Source organism: Hyperoodon ampullatus, assembly GCF_949752795.1.
Source record: "Hyperoodon ampullatus genome assembly, chromosome: 4".
Taxonomy (NCBI): Eukaryota; Metazoa; Chordata; class Mammalia; order Artiodactyla; family Ziphiidae; genus Hyperoodon; species Hyperoodon ampullatus.
The window spans coordinates 57,784,242-57,810,184 of NC_136917.1; the positions used below are offsets into that span (position 1 = coordinate 57,784,242).

The 25,943-nt window shown below is 49.4% G+C and overlaps 4 protein-coding genes across 5 annotated transcripts; 2 read left to right on the forward strand and 2 right to left on the reverse strand.

The window, feature by feature from the left end:
* Positions 1-5,984: 5,984 nt before the first annotated feature.
* On the forward strand, positions 5,985-14,521 carry LOC307051222 (uncharacterized protein; the record flags this gene model as incomplete). Its single annotated transcript, XM_079701552.1, is given in 9 exon segments — positions 5,985-6,125; positions 6,701-6,778; positions 7,046-7,128; positions 7,661-7,747; positions 10,996-11,146; positions 12,823-12,885; positions 12,889-12,939; positions 14,144-14,302; positions 14,381-14,521. Coding segments are annotated over 9 exon segments (954 nt in total).
* A 993-nt stretch (positions 14,522-15,514) lies between these two features.
* On the reverse strand, positions 15,515-17,499 carry SLC35A4 (solute carrier family 35 member A4). Its single transcript, XM_079702484.1, has one exon. The coding sequence runs from the start codon at positions 17,422-17,424 to the stop codon at positions 16,450-16,452; it is 975 nt and encodes a 324-aa protein (XP_079558610.1). The 5' UTR covers positions 17,425-17,499; the 3' UTR covers positions 15,515-16,449.
* A 343-nt stretch (positions 17,500-17,842) lies between these two features.
* LOC307052600 (SLC35A4 upstream microprotein) lies at positions 17,843-19,735 on the reverse strand (the record flags this gene model as incomplete). Its single annotated transcript, XM_079703609.1, has 3 exons — positions 17,843-18,040; positions 18,636-18,734; positions 19,721-19,735. The coding sequence occupies 3 exons, from the start codon at positions 19,733-19,735 to the stop codon at positions 17,843-17,845; spliced, it is 312 nt and encodes a 103-aa protein (XP_079559735.1).
* A 563-nt stretch (positions 19,736-20,298) lies between these two features.
* On the forward strand, positions 20,299-25,779 carry APBB3 (amyloid beta precursor protein binding family B member 3; the record flags this gene model as incomplete). Of its 2 annotated transcripts, none has more annotated exons than XM_079703607.1 (12): positions 20,299-20,347; positions 20,634-20,797; positions 20,880-20,956; positions 21,542-21,602; positions 21,806-21,952; positions 22,075-22,202; positions 22,609-22,744; positions 22,884-22,968; positions 23,214-23,297; positions 23,570-23,685; positions 23,823-24,014; positions 25,543-25,779. In XM_079703607.1, 12 exons carry the CDS (start codon positions 20,299-20,301, stop codon positions 25,777-25,779), a joined length of 1,476 nt encoding a protein of 491 aa, XP_079559733.1. The 2 variants fall into 2 exon arrangements, with proteins under 2 accessions (XP_079559733.1, XP_079559734.1); XM_079703608.1 differs by having other exon boundaries at positions 22,630-22,744.
* Between the last annotated feature and the right edge of the window lie 164 nt (positions 25,780-25,943).

Genomic DNA, 25,943 nt, shown 5'->3' on the forward strand with positions numbered 1-25,943 from the left:
TTGACAGGGATTTAATTAAATCTGTAGCTTGCCTTGGGGAGTGTTGATATCCTAATAATATTGTCTTCCAATCCATAAATATGGGATGATTTTCCATTTACTTGTGTCTTCTTTAATTCTTTCAGCAATTTTTGTAGTTTTCATTGTAAGTCTTTCATCTCTTCAGTTAATTTCTAAGTACTTTATTTTATTTTTTGATGCTATGGTAAATGGAATTGTTTTTCTTAATTTCCTTTCCAGACCGTTCATTGTTAGTGTATAGAAGCTGCTGAACTGAAACAAATAGACTGCCAGATAGTTCTCCTGCAAAGACAGGTTTCTTTGGGATCAGCAGAGAATTGCAATTCAGGGGTCTCAACCACGGCGAGCTATCAATACATGCAAGTTTCTGTATGGCAAAGGTAGGAGAACACTTTTATACAGAGGAAAAGGAAGGTGGGAGGGCTCCTTGCCAGTAAAAAAGGAGTCTTTCTTCTTCCTGTTGGGCTCTGCTAAAGTCTAAGGGCATGAAGCAGTCCCTTCTGGTCTCCCAACTCTATTTAATTGAGGTTTCTGTTTATTTTTTTTACAAAACTCACTGGATTTTGTTTGTTGGTTTTGTATGCTTCAACTTTGCTGAATTTGTTTATCAGTTCTAACAGGTTTTTTTGTGTGGAATTTTCAGGATTTTCTACATATAAGATCATGTCATCTGTGGACAAAGATAATTTTACTTCTTCCTTTCCAGTTTGGATGTCTTTTGTTTCTTTTTCCTGCCTAACTTCTTTGGCTAGGATTTCCAGTACTATGTTAAATAGGAGTGACAAAAGTGGCATCCCTGTCTTGTTCCTGATCTTAGAAAGTTTTGTCTTTCACCATGGAGTATGATTGATGTTATGTTCATAAGATAATCTTCATTAAGATGAGGGAAACAGCATGATTGAATGCAGATAGGAATAAGATATCTATTTTTTCTCTTTATTCTGGTAAAAAATATATATATAGTAAAATTTGCCATTTTAACCATTTTTAAGTGTAAGGTACGGTGGTATTAATTACATTCACAGTATTGTGCAACCATCACCACAATTTCCAGAACTTTTTTGTCACCCCCAGAGAAACTCTGTACCCGTTAAGCAAATACTCTCCATTTCCCCTCCCCCTAGAGCCTGGGAACATCTAATCTACTTTCTGTCTCTATGAATTTGCCTATTCTAGATATTTAATATAAGTGGGATCATACAGTATTTGTGTCTGGTTTATTTAACTTAGTATAATGTTTTCAAGGTTCATTTAGCATGTGTCAGTACTTCATTGCTTTTTATGGCTGTACGATACTCCATTGTATTATAAACTACATTTTGTTTATTCATTCATCTATCGATGGACACTTTTTGGCTATTGTGAATGATGCTACTATGAACATTTTAGTACACAAATCTGTTTATGTACCCCTTTTCAGTTCTTTTGCATATATACCTAGGAGAAGTATTGCTGGATCATATGGTAATTATATGTTTAATGTTTTGAAGAACCTCCAAACTCTTTTCCACAGCGGCTGCACCATATTACATTCCCATCAGCAATGTATGAGGGTTGGACTTCCCTGGTGGTGCAGTGGTTAAGAATCCGCCTGCCAGTGCAGTGGACATGGGTTCGAGCCCTGGCCTGGGAAGATCCCACATGCTGCGGAGCAACTAAGCCTGTGCGCCACAACTGCTAACCCTGCTCTCCACAGCCTGAGAGCCACAACTACTGAGCCCCCGTGCTACAATTACTGAAGCTCACGCGCCTATAGCCCGTGCTCCGCAACAAGAGAAGCCACTGCAATGAGAAGCCTGTGCTCCGCAATTAAGAGTAGCCCTGGTTCGCCGCAACGAGAGAAAGCCAGAGCGCAGCAACGAAGACCCAACGCAGCCAAAAATACATTAATTAATTTTAAAAAATGTATGAGCGTTCTTATTTATCCACTTTCTCACCAACAGTTTTCTTTTTAATTTGGTTACCTCTTTTTATTTTATAATACATTTCAAAAATGCCATTACAGTTGCCTTAACTGCTCTATAAGACCTGGAATCAAAGAACACTGAGAATTAGAACACAAAAACGTCAAGCTGTAATACCCACTTGTGCTGAATGATTACTACCAAAAGGATGTCATTTTTTAAATAAGCAGATGTGTGTCAATGCAAAATACAATACAAACTTGTTAAAAACAGAACAGTAAACTTTGTTTCAATGGCTATAGAAAGGAGGTGGTTTTGTTTTTTTACAATGCATCTGGTCTGGCAGCAAGTTGTATTATGCATTTAAAGCAATACGTGCCCTGGGGCTTCCCTGGTGGCTCAGTGGTTAAGAATCCGCCTGCCAATGCAAGGGACACAGGTTTGAGCCCTGGCCCGGGAAGATCCCACATGCCACGGAACAACAAAGCCCGGGCGCCACAACTACTGAACCTGAGCTCTAAAGCCCATAAGCCACAACTACTGAGCCCACGTGCCACAACTACTGAAGCCTGTGTACATAGAGCCCGTTCTCTGCAACAAGAGAAGCCACTGCAATGAGAAGCCCCCCCACCACAAGGAAGAGTAGCCCCCACTCGCCGCAACTAGAGAAAGCCTGTGCACAGCAACGACAACCCAACATAGCCAAAAATAAAAACAAACAAATAAATAAATGTATATTAAAAAAAAGCAATACATGCCCTAAAAGTTCATATTTTCAGTTGTGTGTACCAACTGAATCAGAGCCCTTTTTTTTCTTTTTATTAGAGCCATACTAGTGAGTAAGAAGTGGTACCTCATTACGTTTTTGATTTGCATTTCTTTAATGACCAAGGATTTTGAGCATCTTTTCACATGCTTGTTGGCCATTTGTATAGCTTCTTTGGAGAACTATCTATTTAAAATTTTTTTCCTAGTTTTTAATTGTTGTTTGTCTTTTTGCATTTCACTAATGTATAATGATGTTGAGCAGCTTTTTATGCACTGTGTGTATCTTCTTTGGAGAAATGGCTATTCAAGTCTTTCCCTCATTTTTTACTTGAGTTGTTTGTCTTTTTGTTGCTGAGATGTAGGAGCTCTCTGTATATCCTGGATAGTAGATCATCATCAGGTATATAATTTGCAAATATTTTCTCCCATTTTGTAGGCTGTCTTTTCATATTTTTGATAATGTCTTTTGATGCACAAAAGTTTTTAACTTTGATGAAATTAAGTTTATCATGTTTTCTTCTGTTGTGCTTGCTTTTGGTATCATATCTAAGAACTCATTGCCAGATTAAAGGTCATGAGGATTAATTTCTGTATTTTCTTCTATGAGTTTTATAGTTTTAGCTCTTAAATTTGGGAAATTGATCGATTTGAGTTAATTTTTGTATATGGTCTGAGGTAAGGGTCCAACTCCATTCATCTTTATCTGGATGTCCAGGTGTCCCAGTGCCATTAGTTAAAAAGATTAATCTTTCCTCATTGAATGCTCTTGATGTCCTTGTCAAATCAGCTGTCCATAGAAACATGGGTTTATTTCTGGACACTTACTGCTCTGCTCTCTCACTGATCTCTGTGTTTGTTCTTATGCCAGTACCACAGTGTCTTGGTTACTATTGCTTCACAATAAGTTTTGAAATCAGGAAGTATGAGTCCTCCAACTTTGTTCTTCTTTTATAAGATTGTTCTGACTATTCAGCATCTGTTGAAATCAGTATGAACTTTAGAAGGAGGAACAGAAGCTGAGAGTGAAGGAACGAATAAATAGTAACGAATAAATAAAATAAATAAATAGTAATGAATAAATAAATTGTAACGAATAAATAGATGCAATTGTTGCATCTCCTTGTACCTAGAAAAGCACTAAAATCATCCCTCATGGTGACACCTGCTCCTGGTGACTAGCAGTAACCTTCACGAGACTAGCAGAAACCTCCTGCAAAAAAATATGTGCTTCATTGCACGTACTCCCCCTGCACCAAAATCACATATATACTGAATTTCCCCCTCTACCTCTTTGGAGCAGCTTCTCAGAGCAATCTGAAAAGCTGTCTACTGGACTATAGTCCTAATTTTACCCCAAATAAAACTTAACTCACAACTCACAGGTTGTGCTTTTTAGTATCAGAATTGGATTGAAATGTAGGACGTCCAGTCAGTGTTAGAGAATTGGTGTCAGATACAGTAACTATAATGCTTTGCTGGGTTCTGTAAGTCATTCCAGCAAATTATGGAAGCTGCAGGAGTAGTGGGAATACCGGGGAGTATAGATAGCTAATCAAAGTGAGGACCCCTGAGCTTGAGACTAGTGTCTGAATTTAGGGCAGTCTTATTGCAACTGTGCTCTTACCTGTGAAGTTTGGCCAAACTCTGGGTAGTTGGTGACAGAAGTAATTTCATCCTACATGGAACATTATTCAGCCACAGAAACGAAAGAAGTACTGATACATGCTACATCATGGATGAACCTCGGAAAACAAGAAAAAAGCCAGTCACAGAAAGAACACATATTATATGAGTCTACTTATATGAAATGTCCAGAATAGGCAAATCTATAGAGGCAGAGAGTAGATGAGTGGTTGTTTAAGGGTCAGGATAGGGTGCGGGTTAGGGAGGTTATAGTAAAGGAAAGCAAGTTTCTTTATAAAGTGATGGAAACGTTCTAAAATTAACTGTGGTAAGAGTTACACATATCTGCAAACTTACTAAAAACCATTGAATAATACACTTTAAGTGGGTGAATTGTATGGTATATGAATTATATCTCAACAAAGCTGTCATTTTTTTAAAAGGTAGTTATCTTTTATAAATACATACTGAAATAGCTATATGTGAAATATGAGGTGTCTGGGATTTGCTTCAAAAGAATCCACGGGGGCTTCCCTGGTGGCGCAGTGGTTGAGAGTCCGCCTGCCGATGCAGGGGACACGGGTTCGTGCCCCGGTCTGGGAAGATCCCACATGCCGCGGAGCGGCTGGGCCCGTGAGCCATGGCTGCTGAGCCTGCACGTCTGGAGCCTGTGCTCGGCAACGGAAGAGGCCACGATAGTGAGAGGCCCGTGTACCGCAAAAAAAAAAAAAAAAAAAAGAATCCACTGGGGTGGAAGGGGGAACAGAAGGAATAAGACCGGCCATAAGTTGATAAGTGCTGAAGCTGAGTGCCTGGAAGCTCACTAAACTATTCTCTCCACAGTTATATATGCCTGAAATTTTTCATAAGAGGAAAAAAAGAAAAATTCCATGTAATAGTCTGGCTCACTCAGAAAAGAGAGGTCTGTCACCTCCTACGGTAAGTTATTGTTTAGAGGCCCCACCCAGAGCCCTCAGATCAGGGAGATGAATTATTGAGGGGAACCTGAGAGGCACAGAAGCCATGGAGTGTGGAGAGGTGATGAGCACAGGGGCTGCTTTGGGCTGGGGCAGCTCAGCCCCTTCAGTCCTGACAGGCCACAGACCAGGCTGACCGTGGTGGTGGAAGCAGAGTGAAGGAGAAGATCTGGTAAGAAGCCTCCACACATTCATCTCAGAGGTAACGCAGCCTGGGAGAGCCTCTTGGGAGAGGGGGAGGGTGAGGCCATCTCACATTAGGAAACTGAGGCACAGGGTGAGGGCAGGACTCAGGAGTCCTGGGAGTTCAGTTTCCCCCATGAGAGTTGATATGAAGCCCACCTGTCTCAGGCCCCGAGGAGACCTGTTGCCCCATGCTCCTCCTGGAGGGGCCCAAGGGCGTCCGCCTGTGTCAGCGTGGGATTCTGGAGAGTCAGGTAGAGATGGGATGGGCTGGGATGGGGTGTGGGTAAGTGCAGGGAAGATGGGAGTGACACTGTTGACTCCATTCCTGCTCACAGGAACAATGCATCACCTTTGACAGAGTCCTGGGTTCTGATGCTCCTCAGGTAGGGGGGTCTGGTAGGGCGGCGGGAGGAGGGTCAGAGCACTCAGGACCCTTGATCCTGGAGTGCTGAGTGCTTCCCAAGCTCTCTGGTCAGGGCAGGCTGGGCAGGCACCTGAGTCGGAGATGTACCTGTGTCTCCCTGTAGGAGGCGGAGCAGGAGTTGCTAGCAAGAGTCCAGTGCATGCTGGGCTCGGTGGGCTGAGGGTACAGTGTGGCCCTGCTGCTTCGGCGTCGAGAAACAGAGGCACCCGGCTTGTACCTCAGGTGAGTCCCAGAGGATGCACCAGTCATAGTTGTTATGAGACTCAAGTGTTGGCTCCTCCAGGAGACCTTCGAGAACTTTCCCCTCCCCACCCTAGCTGGACTGGGTGCCCCTCCTTGGGCTTCCTATAGCACCCTGTGGTCCATACAGGATGTTTTGCCAGCATCAATCACGAAGCTATTGAGAGGTCAGGATAGGTGGGAAGCTGGGGTCCATGAGGTAAGGGTCAAGGAGGGGCGGTGTGCAAAGATCAAATACTCAGGGAAGTCTACTTTTCACTGTTCTTAGTAATACTAATAATGATAATAAACATTTTGTTTTTAGGCTTCATCAAAATGCCCCCAAACTAAAACAGTTGCCTCAAAACCTTGTCATGTTTTACCCTAGCAAACAGGAGGTCCCACTGAAAATGTCTGCTCACTTGTCTGGCTCACTGTGAACCACAAGGCCCGGGGCTATTTTTGTCCTGGCCACCAAGTCCATAGCACCTAGCACAGGACCAGGCATAGACTTTGCCCTCAGGAAATGTTGAAAAACAGGTTAATCCTTAATCCTCACTCACCCTTCTCCTCTTTAGCTGCTGCAGATGCTGTTTGAAGAAGCTCTGCCCCTCAGGGGCTCTGATGCCATGCTTAGTACTCTTAGCCTGGTGCAGGTGAGGCCCTGGGGGGAGGAGAGACCCGGAGAGCCAAGGCCTTGGTGATGCTGCAAAAGAGCCTGAGGCTCAGGGGCCGCCTGAAGAGTTTGGATCTCTGCTGCTCACCACTGTCGGCTTGCCTTGCTGGGGTCTCCTTTTTCCCGCCTGAGATGGCTGAATTTTGGTTCCCTGCTTGGTTCACAGGACCCCAGCGGGAGGATCACATGAGCCGAAGGCTGGGGAAAGGTTCGGTTTGTAACAGATGTTGTGCTTGTGTGATCCTAGCTCAGCACCAGTGGGAGGAGTCAGGACCTGCTTGCCCCAGGGTCAGAGAACCGGTCAGTGCTGGATGTGGCCCCTCTGGGCCTGTGAGTGTCCAGAGCCCAACGGGGTCTGAGGGAGCTTGTCTTAAGGCAGGGCTGACACCCCAAACCAAGCCGTTGGAGGCTTCTCCCCACTGCCACCCCAGGGAAGGGAAGTTATGAACTTGAGGTCATGCTTACAGGTTTTGGGTTTGCCCCCAGAACTCCCTCTCACCGTCTTCCCTTCATCCCATATCTCCATAACCTCTCACTCTTCTCACCACCCCATCCACTTACACCTCTTCAGCTCAGTCATTACCATCCCGGGTGATCTGAGCATCTCACGGAGCAGAACTTCAGTTTCTCCATCTATAAAATGGGAGCAATCCCAACTATCCTGTTTCCCTCACTGGGCAGATGAGAGGAGAAAAAATAAGATCATGAAGATGAGAGGCTTTTAGGGGAAATATTGAGCTTGGAGTCTTGGGGATGATTCTTATAGGCTCTTGGACCCCCATGGGCTCCCCAAGCAGAGATTCTTGGGGGCTGGACAGAACCCTTGCGCTTCGGAGCTGAGATCAGCCTTCCCTTCCTCCAGGGTGGTAGAAAATGCCAGTGAAGTGGAGGTGTCTGACTCAAGAGCTGCCTCAGAGCTGTACTTGCAGGCTGCAGGTGGTGAAGGCAGGTGAGGACAAGCGGGTGCCTTCACCCACCCCCACCCCCTAGCCATTTGGCCTGATCCTTTGATGTCCTCCACAGTGCCTGCTCTCTGCTCACTGTCACCATGTCCTGCCCACAGCCTGACCCTCATGAGAGGCCTGGGACCCAGGGCATGTGGCGAGGAGCCTTGCGGATCCTGCAGCTCCCAGGAGCCCTGTAAGTCTGATGGAGCCTTTTAACAGCTTTGGGGAAGGCTTGGGTAGGTGGCTGAAATATGGATGTAGAGGCCCAGGGCAGCATCAGAGTCTCCTCCTTTCCTCATCTCTGACATGCTGAAGGATTTGCTCCCTTTAGTATTTCTTGTAAGGCAGGTCTACTAGCAATGAACTCCCTCAATTTTTGTTTATCTGGGCATATCTTACTTTCTTTTACATTTCTGAAGGATAGTCTTGCCAGATACAGAAATCTTAGTTGACAGGTTTTTTTTTTTTCTTTCAACACTTTAACTGTGTTATCTCACTGCCTTCTGGCCTCCGTAGTTTCTGATGAAAAATTGGTTTTTAATCTTACTGAAGATCCCTTGTGCATAATAAGCTGCTTCTCTCTTGTCTTCAAGATTCTTTCTTTGACCTTGGATTTTGACAGTTTGATTATAATCTGTCCTGGTGTAGATCTCTTTGAGTATACCCTCCTTGGAATTTGTTGAGCTTCTTGGATGTGTAGATTCATGCCTTTCATAAGTTTGGGGGAACTTTTGAGCGTTATTTCTTCAAATATTCTTTCTGTCCTTTTCTCTTTCTCTTCTCCCTCTGGGACTCCCATTATGCATATGTTTGTACACTTGATGGCAGCCCACAGGTCTCTTAGGCTCATTTTCCTTAATTCTTTTTTCTTTCTGCTCCTCAGACTGGATAATTTTATTAGACCTATCTTCAGGTTTGTTGAGATTCTTGTGCCTGCTCAAATCTACCCTCTAGTGAATTTTTAATTTCAGTTATTGTACTTTTCAGCTCCCATATTTCTACTTGGTTCCTTTTTATAATTTCTATTGTTCTATTGATAGTCACTGAGACATCATTTTCTTTTCTTTTTCTTTATCTTTATTCCCCTTCTCCCCCAACAAAATTTTTAGGGAAATTCCCAAGATAGCAGTGAAGCTAGAAGTTGGGTGGGAAAGAGGGAACTGGGAGTTGTCAGAGGAGCCAGCTTTGGTGAGACATCATTTTCTTTAGTTTTCTGAAAATATATAAAACAGTTGATTTAAAGTCTTTGTCTACTGAATCCAGTGTCTGGTTTCCTCAGGGACAGTTTTTATTAACTTCTTTTTCTTTTTTCCTGTGAGTGAGCCATACTTTCTTTTTTTTAATTAAAAAAAATTTATTTATTTATCTGGCTGTGCCAGGTCTTAGTTGAGGCATGTGGGATCTAGTTCCCTGACCAGGGATTGAACCCGGGCCCCCTGCATTGGGAGTGCAGAGCCTTAGCCACTGGACCACCAGGGAAGTCCTGAGCCATACTTTCTTATTTGCATGCCTAATAATTTTTTGTTGGAAACTGGCCAATTTGAGTATTTTTTGTAAAGACTATATTCTTTATTGTGTTGGTCTCTTAAGTCTCCATTCTTTTTCCTTAGTGCTCTGACACTCTGGATATGATAATCTGGTAACTCTGAAAGCTGGATTCTCCCTCCTCTCCAGGGTTTGCCTTGTTGCTTGTTGTGGGCATCAGCCATCCATTTGCTTACTTTTCCAAACAATTTTTGCAAAGACTATTCCTTGCAGTCACTGAAGTCTTCATTCTATTATCTCAGTGATTAGCCAATGACCTGACATAGAATTCCCTAACCTCCGAGAATGCGCCCCCCCCCCAAAAAAAAAGAAAGAAAAAGGAGGAGGAGGAGAGGTAGGGGAAAGGGAATGAGGAGAGAGGAAGGAGAAGAAGGAGGAGGCAGGGAGGAGGAAAAGGGAAAAAAAGGGAGAAAGGAAGAAAAAAATTCTCCAGGTTTCTACAGACTGGCTCTGTGTTGGGTCACTCCTTAAATGCTTAGCAAGACCATTTACAGCTCTGCCTTAGCCTCACCTGATGCTTGCACTGAGCCCTAGTTCAGCCAGAGGTGAAAGCCTATGGTCTGCTCAGGTCTCTTCTGACCACACATACTGCCCTGGACATATGTGTGGCTTTCTAGGTAGCCTAGTACACATGGGAACTTTTCAAAACCCTTATTCCTCCAAAATTTCACTCCCCACCTTTTCTCCCAGTCTTTCCATGTGTCTATTGTTTGCCCCAACTGTTATTTTTGCTTGTTCTTTCATCTCTCAATGCTTTGGGGGACTGTCCTCTGGCATAGCTCCTCTGCTCCAAGAGAATTCCAAGATAAGTGAAACAAAGGGAGGCAGCTTTTGTCAGTCCTTTGTGGGAAACCCCAGACAATCGAAACAGACAAACACAGTTCCCTGGGAACAAGATCTACTCTGCTCCTTTCAGAACCAGGTACCCCCCCCAGAAATGTGGGCTGTGCTGGGGAGAAGGTTGGGGCTAGGGTAAGTTAAAAACACCACAAAGATCTCTTACCATATTTAAGCTGCCTTTCTCCTGGTTAAACATTCACTTGATTGCTGTCAACCTTTGACTATCTCCCAGAGTTCCAGTAATGTTGATTCTGACCATTGTTTTTGCCAGATGTTTCTGGGAAGGGACAGACCCACAGAGTTCCCTACTCTGCCATTTTTGTTGATGTCACCTTGCTTTGCCATTTTACAATTGGGTTGTATTTTTATTATTGAGGTGTACGAGCTCTTTATATATTCTGGATACAAGTCCCTTGTCAGATATACAATTAAATTGTTTTTACTATGAGAATGTATTATTTGTGTAATTTAAAAAATAATCAGGGCTTCCCTGGTGGCGCAGTGGTTGAGAGTCTGCCTGCCGATGCAGGGGACACGGGTTCGTGCCCCGGTCCGGGAAGATCCCACATGCCGCGGAGCGGCTGGGCCCGTGAGCCATGGCCGCTGAGCCTGCGCGTCCGGAGCCTGTGCTCCGCAACGGGAGAGGCCACAACAGTGAGAGGCCCGCAAAAACAAACAAACAAACAAATAATAATAATCAAATATAAAATAAAATAAAGATCTATACAAGGTTGCAAATCTGCCTGGTGGTACACAAAAGTGACTGGAAACAGTCAATCTTTCCATCAGAGTGTGATTTGGGCCAGTTTTTTTCTGCATCTACCGGTGGACATCTCTTTTCTTCCTCCCTCCCTCCCTCTGGCAGAGACTGTCCCTTGCTGCAGGTGTTGGCTGGTAAGGTTGTTGGTGAGGAGGTGGAGGGCTCTCTGCCCTGGACTGTCTCATGTCTCCTGGAAGGAAACAACTACAGTGGCCTTCTTCTTTGCCTGGACACTCAAGGTGGCCTGGGGGAGGACGTGGGTTTCTTTGGGAAGCTCTAGGGTCTGGCCTCAGGCCTGCCCCCCCCTCCTCACCCAACCAGCGGCAGCCCCAACCCTAGCGAGCCGAGAGAGAGCCTGAGCCTCTGGGAGGGCCAGGATTCAGAAAGGTCCCAGAATCGCCAGGCTCTCACCGTCTGGAAAGGTAAGGCTAATAGTAAAAGCAACCCCTCACCTTTTCAGAGGGCGTCAACAGTTTACCAAGCATTTTTACACTGACTAAAACCTCTGATTCTTACCACAATGCCATGAGGCAGATCGTTTAATTTATAGACGAGGAAAGGGAGGATCAGAGAAGGGAAGGTACTTTCCTATTTTCACACACTCATTAAAGATCAGGCCTCTGTGAAATGATATGTCAGAAATTTGGGGGAGGTCAAGTTGAGGGTATAGATCAAACAAGAATGACCATGAGTTGATATTTGTTGAAGCTGATAAGGTGATAAGTAGATGAAGTTCCTAGACTTTGTATATGTTTGAAGTTTTCCACTAATAAAAGAGTAAAAAAAAAAAAGTCTGTGGGGCTTCCCTGGTGGCGCAGTGGTTAAGAATCCGCCTGCCTATGCAGGAGACATGGGTTCAAGCCCTGGTCCGGGAAGATCCCACATGCCGCGGATCAAGTAAGCCTGTGCACCACAACTACTGAGCCTGTGCTCTAGAGTCCGTGAGCCACAACTACTGAAGCTGGAAGGTCGCCCCTGTCCAGCTTCTCCTGGTGCTTTCATTTTCTTAATTACTTATAACTTGTTTTTACAGCCCTGGGCCTTGGGAATTAGGCCTGTAAACTCCAAGTTATTGAACAGGGCTGGCCACTGTTAAGTGCTTTGGGTGCCTTATCTCATTTCATGCTCTCTACAACTTTTATCAGCTCCATTTTATGGATGAGAAAATGGAGACTCAGAAAACTAGCCACCTGCCTGAGGTCATACAGCTAAGAAAAGGAGGGGCTGGGACCCTGATCTGATTTCAAAACCAACACTGTCCTGGGAGAAAAGGTAACAGAATTCTCATTCGTAATATATTCTCAGCAGGTCACAGATTCAACAGCAAGCCCCAGTCCAGGCCTCCAGGAAGAGCCTCAAGGTGAGGCTGGTGCTTGGGGTGGAGCTGGAGGTCTTCTCCACCTGGTGTGCTTAACTGCATTTTCCTCCAGTGGCAGGAAGAACAGCATCTATAGGACCTGATCTCCACCAAATGCACCCTCTCAGGGACTCTGAGGAACAGGTAACACCTCATGTACCCCAGAACAACTGGAAGCTGTTGGGGAGTCGCAGAGTCCTGATAATATGTGTCCTGTTCACCTTGCCCTAACATCAGGGAGAAATATGGAGCTTCTGGCAAATAAAGGGCCTCAAGGATTACTGTATCCCTCAGGGAGAGGCGTGGGAAGGGGCTGTTTTCCTACTGGGTTGGTTTAGGGGCACGGGGTCCCTAGGGCCTCCATGGCACCTACTGGCAGAATCAATACCTCTCCTCTTCCCTCACGGCCTCTGAGTCTCTGTCCAGGCCACAGGCTCTTTCAGGCCAGCTAGTCTCCTGGATATAATTCTAGGAGCTGCCCTGGTAATGGGGGTCTGTTGGAAAAGTTGGGCCCTGTGTCCCAAGGCTGTGTACACACATGGGCTTCTGGCTGAGCCTAGAACGATGCCACCTAGGCCCAGCAGGCCCCGGATGTGGCCCTGCAGTTCTTCCTGGCTCAGGCCCAGAGGCAGAGACTGTGAGAACAGCACCAAATTTGGATCCAAGAAGAACTGAAGCATTTGGAACAGGAATAAGAAGTGGTGGCAGGGGACCAGGTCAAAGGCCTGGTGGCTGAAGAGGTGAGGAAGGTCAAGTAGGGTACTTGAGGCTCCTACTTTTTTTGTTGTTGCTATTGTTGAGTCAGGTCTTAGTTGCGGCACGGGGGATCTTCGTTGAGGCATGTGGGATCTTTCGTTGTGGCACTTGGGCTTCTCTCTAGTTGTGGCGTGCAAGTTTTTCTCTTCTCTATTTGTGGCATGTGGGCTCCAGGGCGCGTGGGCTCTGTAGTTTGCGGCACGCAGGCTCTCTAGTTGAGGCGCATGAGCTCAGTAGTTGTGGCACGTGGCTTAATTGTGCCGCAGCATGTGGGATCTTAGTTCCCAGACCAGGAATCAAACCTGCATCCCGTGAACTGCAAGGCAGATTCTTTACCGCTGGACCAGCAGGTAAGTCCCTTGCGGCTCCTTCTAACCTGGCCAGGCACTGTGCTGGGATCTAGCATCAATCACAGCAGACTGGACCACAACCTCTCTCATGGCCCTCGCAGCTTTGTGGGGGATAGACGATGCAATTCTCAGTGCTAAGTGCTGTAAATGAGGGAGCTAGTGACTTGTGGGAACAAACAGGTGTACCTGGCCCAGGCTGGAGTGGAGCAGAGAAGATGACATCTAAGCTGAGACTTAAAGGACAAACAAATTAGCCAGAGAAATTCACTAGACTCAGATCCACAGGGCAGTTTGTGCTCATCACATGGAGGCACTAAGTAAAGAGAGCTTGTTTAAACAAGAAACAAAACTTGTGTGCACAGAGGTCGGATCAGGGGAAGGTGGGAGACATGCTCTTAGGAGAGAATCCTGTATGAGCAAAAGTCCAAACGGAAGCAATGGCAAAGTAGGTTCTGGGTGTTGCGAACTGTCCATCTGGCTGGAGCCTGGCAGGTGCATGGTCAGAGGCAAGGCTTAAGAGACCAGCGTGTGCCAAGCCTCTGGATTTGGACTTTACCCCAAGGATGACGGTGAACTGTTGAAATGCATGTGTCATCTCAGTTCTGTCCCTCACTAGCCATGTGAATTTGGTCAAGTTAGGTCACTTCTCTGATTCACTGTTTCCAAATCTGTAAAATGGCAATTACCTCAAAGGTTATCATTAGAGAAAACGAAATGATAATATAAAGTAAGTAGAGCAGAGCCTGGCACACAGGTTGCGCTCAACAAAGGGTATGTATTATCACTGAAGGTTTCCGAGGAGAGGCAGAGATGGCATCGGGAGTGGACAGTGCTGAGACTCCAGCTGGAGGCCCTTCAGGCAGAACAGGACACTGCAGAGCAGGACCTGGCAGCCCTCTATGACCTGCACGTGCAGGCTGCCCGGGCTTGGACATGCCACGTGCTGCAGGTCAGTGAGGACAGAGGGCAGGCCTTGAATTGGTTCCAAGGCTGGCTGACTCACGGGGATCTCTGAATCTGCGCACAGGTATTCCGAGCCTGGTGGGGGCTGTGGGAGGAACAGGCTATGGCCACAGAGCATCACTATTGCAGCCTGCTGGCTGGCTTCCTGCAAGACACCATCAACCTGGCCACGCAGAACCAGGAGCTCCAAGCCCAGAGCCAGTGACTTCAGCAGACTAGGCTGGGCGCAGGCATGCTGGATCCCCGCCCTGAGGAGAAATGTGGGGATCAGGAATCCTTCAGGGGCAGTCTCCTCTCTCCTCATTCGTAAAGGTCCTAGAAGGGAGAGGAGTTGGGACACAACAGCCAAGCTAACCTCCATTATGGATAATTAATAACACCACTAACTAGGTCTCATTGTGCCAGTACCTGCTGAGCATACTAACATCCCTTATTTGATTTAGCCATTTCCAGTCCCCTTTATAGTAGTAGGTATCATTTGAGCCCCCCCATTTCAGAGATAAGCCAACTAAAGCTAAGAGAGGTTAAGTAATTGTTCAAGGACAGTCAGCCAACAGGTGACAGAGCCAGAATTAAAACTCAAGCCTGGTTGGCTATATAGTTCTACACTGCCAGCAACAGTAGTTCACAAGTTGCAGTGTGCATCAGAATCACCTAGGAAGCTTACTGAAAAGAAAAGAAAAAAAAAAGAAAAAGATTCCCAAACCTCACTCCCTAAGATTCTGCTTCAGCAGGACTGGGATTTCTCTTTTTTTTTTTTTCCCACAAGCTTACCAGGTATTCTACCACAGGAGCAGGGCCTGACATTCCTCTGGTCATGAGAAGAGATGACAGGCAGGAATATCAGAGAGGGATCCAGAGGAGATGAGAAACGAGACCACCTTGAGTCCTAAGAGTTCTCTAGCCTACAGTCTACAGCTTGCCTTGCTGGGCTGGCCCAACACTTTCTATTCCCAAGACTCCTTCCAAATTCTCCAGGGCCCAAGTTTTATGCTTCAGAGAAACTTCCAAAGCTCTGTGACAGAAAATAGTCTCAGCTCCATGGAATTCTCAAAGGAAACAATGCTGTAAGCAACAGCTGGGAGAAAACAGCCTCTTCTCTTAGTCAGTAAGTCACCCCAGGATTAAGATACTCAGGGCACCAGAGGAATGAAGTTATGTTTGAGAGGAGCTATGCAACACAGAAGACACAGGACAATTATGGCCAACTGTAGGAACCACCTATACCCCAGAGCACTTTATTAAGACCTTATTGCTTATACAGACACTGATTGAGCTATACACGTTTCCCTGTGCCTGGTCCCAGGGCACTCTGTGTAGAGTTTCCCTAGGCTGTTGGGAGCTGGGACACTGCTAGGAAAGGGCAGGACCCAGAGTGGGAAAGATGGTACCTCCTAGAAGCTACAGAGGGGGCAGTGGGCTTTGAGAGAGCCCTTAGGGTGAGCAGAGAGGTCAGAAGTGTAGGCATAAGCCAGGGCCAGGGGCAACATTCCCTGAGATGAGTCTAGCCCCAGTCCTCTCTGAGGTTTCCAGAACAAAGGCTGGATGTGGAGAGAGTGGGGGCATTATTTCCAGGTGCTGCTGCAGCTAGGGGAGCATGGCAAGAGGCCTGGGTGATGGGCGTATAATCTGCAGCAACTGGGCTTTCCTACATGACAGCGGGGGGTGAGTATGTTATGGGGGAGTCATGCAGCATGGCTGGGCTGGAGCAGCCAGCACCAGGCCTGGGGGCAGTGGGTCTGCCGGGGTGAGCACAGTAGGCAAGGAAAGCCAACTGCTGTCCACACCCCACTTTAAGAAACTGCATTCATGCAGGCTGAGGCAGGGCACCTCCTCCCATCAGGCACGGTATCATTTCTCAGGCCCATGAACTGATGCTCCCCTAATTCCTTAGTCAGGAAGAACTTCTGGGGGTGTTAAGAGTTTCCTTAACCAAACCCAGGCTTCAAGTCTCCCAGGCTCAACCCTCCATCCACCTACCTCCAGAGACTGACATGGCTGCTCGCACTTCCCCAGCTTTTCTCGCAAGGCACTTGTTACAGGGCTGCTGAGGGGAGGGGTCAGCACTGGGAGGTGGCTCCGATGGTGGCGCCCAATCTACAGGTCAGGAATCAGGGTGGAGGTGGTGAGGGGCTAGCGACTGCCATAGTACAGGCGCACAGCCAGGCCAATGAGCAGCGTGGCCAGGAAGAAGGCAGCTGTGAGCTGAAGCTGCAGCAGGGCTGCTGAGAGCACAGCGTTGACCACTAGCGAGCAGGACACAACGAAGAGGCGTGTGATGCTGCTGCCGTGCTTCATGACAGCTGACATGAGCAGCCCATTTAGCGCCTGGCTCAGCACTACGAGTGCTGCCCATCCTGAGAAACCCTCCAGGAGGCCTGGGCCAGGGCCGCCACCTGCATGCAGACCTAGGTTCAGGAGCACACCAAAAGTGTAGAGGAAGAGGTTCTGAAGTGCCAGGGGCAGCCGCTGTCGCTTCATGAGCAGCTCTGTGTACACGGAAGACAAGCCTGAGATGAGGCAGTACAGGATGAGAAGCAGCAGTCCCAGTGGACTGATATGCAGGGGCATGGGGCCTGCAGCAGCTGCGGAAGGGGGCCCAGGAAGGGTGTTCCCAGGGACCTGCAGGCCACCAGCTGCATAGCAGGCTCCTGCTGCCATGAGCAGCAGCAGTGCTAAGCCCTGGCGTGCAGAGAGGCGGTGTCGGAGGCAGAGGCAGTAGAACAGGGCTGTGCTTCCAATCTTGAGATTGCTCAGCACCTGGTAGGTGCTGGGGTCCATGTAATGTTGAAGGTAGATCACCAGGTTGTTGCTGGCGCCGTAGAGCAGGGCTGATAGTGCGAACGGGGCGGCCTGGCGCCAGGGTGGGGTCCGCTGGGGCCATGCTTGCCAGCCCACCAGGAGGGAGAAGGCGCACAGCAGCAGCTTGGTCAGTTCAGTCAGCAATACAGCCGAAGACGGTTGGAAGGGCACACGGCCATCCACATGGCACAGTGCCAGCAATGGGGCATGGGCACCGTACATGGCAGTGGACAGGAGAAGCATCAGGGTCCAGCGGGCCTGCCTGGGATGGCCCAGGCCTGGCACACCCCCGTCCTCTACACTCATGCCCAAACTAGACCCTGGGTGGCCTGTGTAGCTAGCAAGGGGGGTCACTGGGGATTGTGACACGTTCGGGGAAAATCAAGTTATGGAGCTGGCTCCCAGGGGAGAGGAGCCTTGGTACATCGCCAGAGAGAATACTGAGAATCAGAGTCAGCAGCAAACTCCACAGTAAGGGCTAGAAGAGGAAGGGGCTGGTGGTTCTAGAAGCCACTGTCTTGGGGCCAATGCCATGGGGTTATGGAGGCAAGGAGTCCAGGGTGCTGGCTCATGAGCCACTGTCCAGCCTCTGCAGGAAGGCGGCAGGAAAGCTGGAGACAGCAAATGGGTGAAAGCCGGGGAGGCCAGATATGGCATCTGTGGTTGAAAGGCCTCCACCTGCAGGCCCCAGCTGCTCATCCTGCCTCCCCCATGGGATCCAGAGCTAGTCGGGCCCCTTGCGCAGTGATCGAAGATAGTCCCTCAATGTCTTCTCCACATTGGGCACAGCATACGCCTGAGCTGCATATATGCCAGTGCAGGTGCCCACGGCAAAGCCTAATACTGCTGACGCCCTCAGTTTGGCCACCACATAGCCAGCCAGGAAGCCCTTGAGGAATGGAGAGGACAAGAGCGAGCCATCCTGTGGAGGAAAATGCAGGAGAAAATTCAGCCAGGCTCTCCCCTTCTCCACCCAGGAGCTACTCAAGCTGGGCTTAGCATGTTCCACTACATGCTCCTCCTTACTCTGGAAAACCGTAGTATGCTCACCAAAGATTTTTTCAAGGTCCTGGGCAGAAAAAGAACCTAGGAGTCATGATCACACAATATCAGAACCCTGAGGTTAGAAGGCTCTAACCACAGAATCCCACTGAGAGAGATGTCCCTGAAGAATCTGACCCCTGCTTGCTTCTCCAGTCTCATATCCTAGCATGCTCCCCCACTACTGCAGCCAAACTGAACTGCTCTCACCTCGCATGTTCATCATGCTACCTCCGACCACAAGGGCTTTGCCTACGCTGTTCCATCTGCCTGGAATGTTCCCTCCTCCCTTCACCCAGTTAACCCCTACTTAAGATGCCAGTTCAAAGGCCATTTTCTCAGGGAAACTCTCCTTGGTGTCACAGAGAATAGGCCCTCAATAACCAACCATTTGCTGAATAAATCTCTACCACTCACTCAAAAGCATAATGGCCAATGAAGCCTAAGTGGGAGGCAGGGGGCAGGTGCACCTTCACCTGGTCTACACCACTGTTGACTTCGTCTTCCACACGCTGCTGCAGGCGCTCCAGCTGGTTCTTGAGAAATGCCAGGTCCTTAAGCTTGGGCAGAGAATCCTAGGACAAAAGAGAGGTTGGCTCCAGAAGGCTGACCCAGCCCCATCCCCTGCTCAAGTCTATCAGAGGCTGGGGGCAGGAGGCAGTGAGCCTAAGAAACCCCTTCCTATAAAACCTTCCTGAGATGACAGTGGTAAAGGAAAAAACGCACTGAAAAGTAAAGAATTCACACGGGGTCCTGGGAGGCGGTGACCGATGGGGCCTGCATCGGTAACTTACAGCAACTCTTACAGGAATTTTATACAGTAAGCGGTGTATAGAGAAGACAAGAGGGGCAGCTAGGGGACCTAGGTTTATCCGGCAAGCGCTAGTGAGTAGGAAGCTACCTGAAAGTCTATCTTGTCGTCTGTGTCCCGAGGCCTAACACAGGGACTCCAAGTACTTAGTAAATGTGTGGTTGGTGCTGAACTTCCAGACTAACGGTGAGGCAGTTCCTTGGACAATTTGGGGGTAAACCTGATTTCTGCCTAGGCTTCTCCCTCTTCCTCCCCAAACCCATCCCAAACTGAATGTGTGACTGGATGAGCTGGGGTTTGGTGCGGGGGGAGGGAACGTGGCTGTCTGCAAGAGTGTGGGTAAATGAATTCAGGATTTTGGTCGCACATAACGACGAAATTAGTGTGCCCAAGGAATGTGTTCGAATGCGGGTGTGTCTGTGTTGTTGGAAACTTCCTGTCTCTGAAAGGGAAATTTCGGTGGCTAGGGAATAGAGCAGAGTGAGGAGTGTCTGCAAGTAACTAAGGATCATCATGGTCCGGGGTTGGGGGGTGGGGTGACACCTGGGGGATTCCCGGCTCCGCTTGCCTTGCGCAATGCTCCGCCACTCCACTTCCCATTATTGAGGCAGTCGACAGGAGTAAAAGTCCGCTCCCAGGAGAAACAAGGGGCACCACCCACCCAGGAGCCCCCCCATCTGTCGCCTCTCCCCAGGACTAAAAAGGTGTGGAGCCCAACCCGGACTGCAGACAACCCTCGAATTCGCTCACCTTGTCATCCGCCATCTTCCCTGCCGAGCCTGTTGCGCAGGCGCAGCACCGCCTCCCTCCTGGCAAATGCTACTGCCATCTTTACTGAGGGCGCAGGCACTTCCGGGGCATTTCTGGAACGGGTGGAGGCGCTTTCCTGAAGGTCTTCTTTTCGCAGATACTCCCACGTGACCTCGCCCTTTGAGACCCAGGCTGCGTGTGCGCGCGCGTAGACTACCTGAACGCCATGATCTCACTCGTGCGCGTGTGCACTCCGCGCAAGTTCGCCTGGCGGATCTTCCGCCGCTTGATGAGCTCACAATTGAGCCATGATGTCAGCGTGCGCGCCGCGGACCTTGCTCCTCCTCCAGACCTTCGCACGCCAACGCGCGGCAACTGGGGGATCAGGACGGCTGTTTTCACGCGCCACCTTTCGACAGGAGGCGCTGCTCAGGCGGATCCTTTCCCGCCCCCAGGACCCGGCCCCTGCCCCGCCCCGTATTTGTGAGGCGCCAGCTGGCCAGGCCGATTCCAGCGCAGAGAGGCTGGACTTGTAGGCGCAGCAGCTCCGGAGGCGAGCTGGGGACGCGACCAGGGCTATGCTGGGCAAGGATTACATGCTGGCCATCATTCTGGTCAACTGCGATGGTGTGCACAGAGGGTCCCGATGGGAGGATCGGGAGCTGAGGGGGGACGAGGGAGCGCGAAAGGCTACCTCAGCCTCAAAGACAGGGAGGGGCGTCGTCTCGGAGTGAGGACCAGGGAACAAATGAGCCCCGATCTTTGCACTGCAGTATCCAAGGTTGGAAGCCTGGACCCTCAGGCTGAACCTTCAGCGCTAAGTTATGCCTTTTGGGTTGGAGGAAGGGTTATGACAAAGTGTTATTCTGAGCGCACATATATGCCTTCCTTCTCCAATCCCACGTTCCTGTAGATGACTTGTGGGGGGACCAGAGTCTGGAGGGGGAGCCAGGTTTGCCCCCTGGCTGGAGGAAGATCCGCGATGCTGCAGGTACTTATTATTGGCATGTACCCAGCGGTAGCACCCAGTGGCAGCGCCCAACCTGGGAGTCAGGAGATGCAGAGGACCCAGGCACGGTAGGTGGAGTGTGAAGAGGGGGCCTGAGCTCATGTGTGGATCTAACCCTGCTGCCACACTGACCTAGCCCCCTCTCTACAGAAGACGGAGGGAATTTGGGGACTTCGGCCCCCCAAGGGGAGATCCTTCTCCAGCCTGGAGAGCTCACTGGACCGGAGGTAACAGGGATAGGCCAGGCAAAAATGAAAGGCTTGGGGTTCCATGGCACTCAAAGATGCAGCTGGACCCACAGTCCGCTTTCCAGCACAGGTTCTGGACCGTGTCCCATGTTTAGGGTTTTGTTATGTGTTCTTGGCTCTGTCCCATATTGTTGACTCTCCCAGTGTTTTGAGTTTTGTTCCTTGTTCCAAGCTGTTTTTTGCTACATGTTGTTTTATGTATTCTGGGTCCTGACCTCTCATATTCTAGGCCTTGGTCACTACCCTAGGTTCTGTCCACGGAGGTTCCTGTCCTGTGTTCTAGGGTCTTCTTGTCCTGATTTGGGGCTCTGGTCCAGATTTTGGACCCTGTTCCATGTTTGTTTTATTCTGTGTCCTGTGTGTTGAATTTTCCCTCAAATTCTAAGCCATGCTTTATGTTACATTTATGTAATATGCCCTGGGCCTTGTCTCACTCTGACTTTATATTTGGGACACTATATTCTGGGTCTTATCCCACATCTTGTGCCCATCGAGTAGTCTGGTCCTCACCATTGTCCCTTCTGTAGGAATTGTGGTCCTCTTACGAGCTCTGCTCTATTGCAGTAATTCTCTGTCCTGGTATGGTGAAGAATCCTACATCCAGAGAATGGAGCCAGGGGCTAAGGTAGTGATTTGGGCCTGAGGGCCAGCCCAGGGCATTGGGGAGGGTCCCAAGGGAAAGGTCAGGGATGAGACTGGGCTGAGCAGAGGTAATCAAGGCTGAAGGGAGGTCTCAGAGGGTTTATATATGTGGAGCCTGTGGCACCTCCCACCCTACTTCACCTCTACTTACTCAGGGTCCTCCTGTCCTTTTCCTCAACCCGTCAGTGCTTCGCAGTCCGCTCTCTGGGCTGGGTAGAAGTACCTGAAGAGGACCTGGTACCAGGGAAGAGCAGTATTGCAGTCAATAACTGCATCCAGCAGCTGGCCCAGACCCGTAGCCAGAGCCAGCCCCCGGATGGTACCTGGGGCGAGGTAAGCTGGCTGGCCCTTCAAGGGGTTCAGCCCAGCATCCAGCAGAGGTGGTTGTCCCTGAATTGCCTGTTCCTCATGGCAACCACCTTCATCTGAACTCCGGGCTGACCTCTCCTTGGCAGGGCCAGAACATGCTGATGATCCTGAAGAAGGATGTGATGAGCCTGGTGAATCCCCTGGACCACAGTCTGATCCACCGCCAGCCTCTGGTGCACATTCGTGTATGGGGTGTGGGCAGCTCCAAGGGCCGGTGAGGACCCCTACATCCCTGAAAGGGAGAGTTGCTCCTCCCTCCCCCTTGCAGGCTGTGATCCCCACTGATGCTGACCCCCTGTACTTGAACCCCTGGACACAGGTCCTCTGACATGTACCCAAGCTCTGCCTCCCCTGCCTGGTCCAGCCCTGGTTGGGGAGGGTGGGCCCAGCTCAGCAGGGACGGATGGGGGAGAGCCTGAGAGGCTGGGCTGATTCTCTCCTGTGCTTCCACATGCTTCTGGAACAGTGACAGGTGAGTGACAGCCAGGTGCCTGGAGCCCCAGCCCTGATCTCCTTGTTCCATCCCTGCCATAACCCTGACTTTCCAGCCTCCTGCAGGCACTACAGGCCCCTGTCACTACGTAGCCTCTACCCCAGCTCCATCCCTGGCCCTGCCCTAGCCCCATCTCTGACCCTGCCAGGGACTTCGCTTTTGTGGCGGGTGACAAAGACAGCTGTATGCTCAAGTGCCATGTGTTTCGCTGTGACGTCCCTGCCAAGGCCATTGCCAGTGCCCTACATGGGCTCTGTGCCCAGGTAAGGGCCAGGAGTGGGGCAGGGAATGTGGGTATGGAGGTGGGTCTGAAGCTGCTAAGGTGGTTGGGTTAGGGTGGTATTGGCTCCCTTACCTCAATTCCCCCTCCCTACACCTCATGCTGGCTGCACTGTGTTTCAGATCTTGTCAGAGCGAGTAGGGGTCAGTGGTGATTCCCCTTGCTGCTCGCTAGACCCCATCTCCCCTGAAGACCTGCCTCGACAAGGTATGGGGAGGGAAGGGCTGCACTGCACCAACAGGCTACTTTGGTGAAAGATGGGAAGGGGGTTCTGGTTATTTAGTACTTCTCTGGAGATAGAGAACTTCTGAGGTATCCTTTTCCCAGGGATCCCAAACCCTAAATTGGAGGAACATCCATGGCCTTTTTTCTGCTAGTTCCAGTTCCCTTAGAAGTGTGGAGAAAGGGGTCGTTGAGAGAGTACGCAGGCCAACTTGGTGTATGTATTTCAGTGGAGCTACTGGATGCGGTGAGCCAGGCTGCTCAGAAGTACGAGGCACTGTACATGGGGACCCTGCCAGTCACCAAAGCCATGGGTGAGGACTGAGTGAGCTGGAGGGGGTGGGCTGCATAAGAGAAGGGGAAGGTGGGAAAGGAAGGATCTATCACCATTTCTAAGAGTGCTCCCATGGCTCTCTATAGCCTGGGCTGTACCACCCTTCTCAACTCAGGAGTCTAAACCTGGCTGCAGCTATTCTGTTCCCATCTCTCTGAATTCTAAGTCAGTGAGTGGGGCCTAGACACTCCCTGCAGATCTTTCTTTACGCCTGGGAGACACCGTGGTGGGCTTGTCCCCCCCCCCGCCTAGGCATGGACGTGCTGAACGAGGCCATTGGTACCCTCACCACCCATGGGGACCGGGACGCCTGGGTCCCTGCCATGCTCAGCGTATCTGACTCTCTCATGACTGCACATCCCATTCAGGTACCAGCCAGAAGAAGGTGAAGTTGGGGGTGTGGAGGAGTGGGTGGGGATGCCAAGGGGTTATTGCTTGCTACTGGAAGTGCTCAGTGGGTTCAGCTAGTACCTGGCCCTCTAGTGACTAGGCCTGATTTGGGCAGACAGAGGCTGGTGCAGAGGAGGAGCCACTGTGGCAGTGCCCTGTGCGCCTCGTGACCTTTATTGGTGTTGGTCGTGACCCACACTCCTTTGGCCTCATTGCTGACCTGGGCCGTCAGAGCTTCCAGTGTGCAGCCTTCTGGTGCCAGCCCCATGCAGGGGGACTCTCCGAAGCTGTGCAGGCTGCTTGCATGGTGAGTTAGGGGTGGGAATGGGTGGGTGGGATTGCCCTGCAGCTGCTCTGTACGGGTGACTGGGGTTCACGATCGGCAACCTCTCCAGAGATCACAAACCAGCCATGCCAGGGCTGACTGTGGTTCAGCAGTATTTTATTTGACCCTCATGCTGTTTTTAACAATCTTTAATTAGTTGTCAATATTTAAAGGCCAGGACATTTCACATAATAATTGCCATTTGTGTTTTTTGTAAAATATCAGAAGCTCTGACACTTGGGTTCACACGTATACATTTCAGCATTTAGCTGGAATTTTGTAAGGGCTGTGCCTTGAAGGGTGAGCATTGTCTTTCCTGTTTTCTCTCATTTAAATTGTTTTCTGGTTATCTGTGGGCATTTGAGTATGAGACACTTGCACTCAGTTCAGTTCACTTATTCACTCAAATATGAGTGCTTGCCGGAACTCAACCATACTTGACCCTGGAAATTCAGTGGTTTAGAGGGCATAGCCTTTGCCCTCACAGAACACTTAGGTTAGAGCAGAGACAGGCCAGAAAGAAGTTGTACACCACAGGATGATGGAGGATATGGCCCCTTTGGAGGTTCAAGAAGCCTACCTGAAAGAGGTGATAGAAAACTGAGAGTTGAAGTTCCAAGGAGGGAAGTTATCCAGGTGAAGGGGAATGGGACAGGACATGTGCCAAGTACAGGGAACCCCAGCTGTGAAGGTGAGAGGGATGTCAGTGGATTAGAGTATGTGAAAGAATCTAGTGTATCTGGAGTGCAGGGGGGATGGAGTGAGAGATAGGGGCAGAAAGAATGGCAGAATCCAGGTCATGGAAGAACTTACAGGGTAGGGTGATGAATTTGTTTTATCTTGAGGCACTTTGAGCCATTGAAAGGTTTTGAGCAGGACAGTGAAGTCAAGTTTGTGGATTTTGAAGATCACTGAAGCTATAGTATGGGTAGATTTGGAAGACACAAGAGAAGTAAGAAGACCATTTAGAACTCTGTTGAGTTCCAATGAGAGAAGAGCAGAGCAGTTGCACTGGGACTGGGTTGTAGAACATCCCCTTGATTAGGGAGTCCACTTTGCCAGGGTCAAGTCCACTGCAATGAGAGATGGAGGAGAGTTAGCATAGTGGTAGGTATGGTTAAGAGCACAGGCCGTGCAATTGGAACTAGTTTTGAATTCCAATTCTATCAATTTCTGATTACGTGACCTTGGGCAAGTCATGTATTCTCTCTGAATCTCACTTCCTCATTTGCAAAATGGTGATTATAACACCCGATAAATAACTAGACTAGGATTAGATTATATATATTAAGAACTTAACACAGTGTCAAGCTCTCCTTAAATGCTCAGTGAATGTGAAGTTTTAGGCTTTTGTTATTGAGCTACCTGTGAATGCTGTAGGGGCTCCAAATGTGGCAGACTACCAGCTTCATTTCCTACTGAAGCCTTGGCTGGGTCCCTGTCCTGCAGAAGCTTTCAGGGGGTCCAGGGGCAGAAAGGAAGTGGATCCTCACATTCCCCTTCTCCCTAGGTTCAGTACCAGAAGTGTCTTGTGGCCTCTGCGGCTCGAGGCAAGGCCTGGGGTGCCCAGGCCCGTGCCCGCCTGCGGCTCAAGCGGACCAGCTCTGTGGACTCCCCTGGAGGTCCCCTGCCCCTCCCCCTGCTCAAAGGAGGGGTTGGGGGTGCAGGGGCAGCCCCTCGAAAGCGGGGCGTCTTCTCTTTTCTTGATGCCTTCCGGCTGAAACCCTCTCTGCTCCACATGCCCTAAATTAATCGGGGAGGACTGGGGAAGGAGGTTCTGGGTCCATGCCCGATTCTGTACCCCTTCATTCCCCAGGGACCTGCAGCCTCTCGCTCGTTGGAGCCTTCTCTGCCTTCCCCACTGACCCTTGCCCACCCTCTATTTATTGCTCAATTTATTGTTTATATGGA

Excerpts from the sequence above, each read along its gene's own strand:
- SLC35A4 (XM_079702484.1), bottom strand. The coding sequence starts at position 17,424 with ATGAGTGTAGAGGACGGGGGTGTGCCAGGCCTGGGCCATCCCAGGCAG.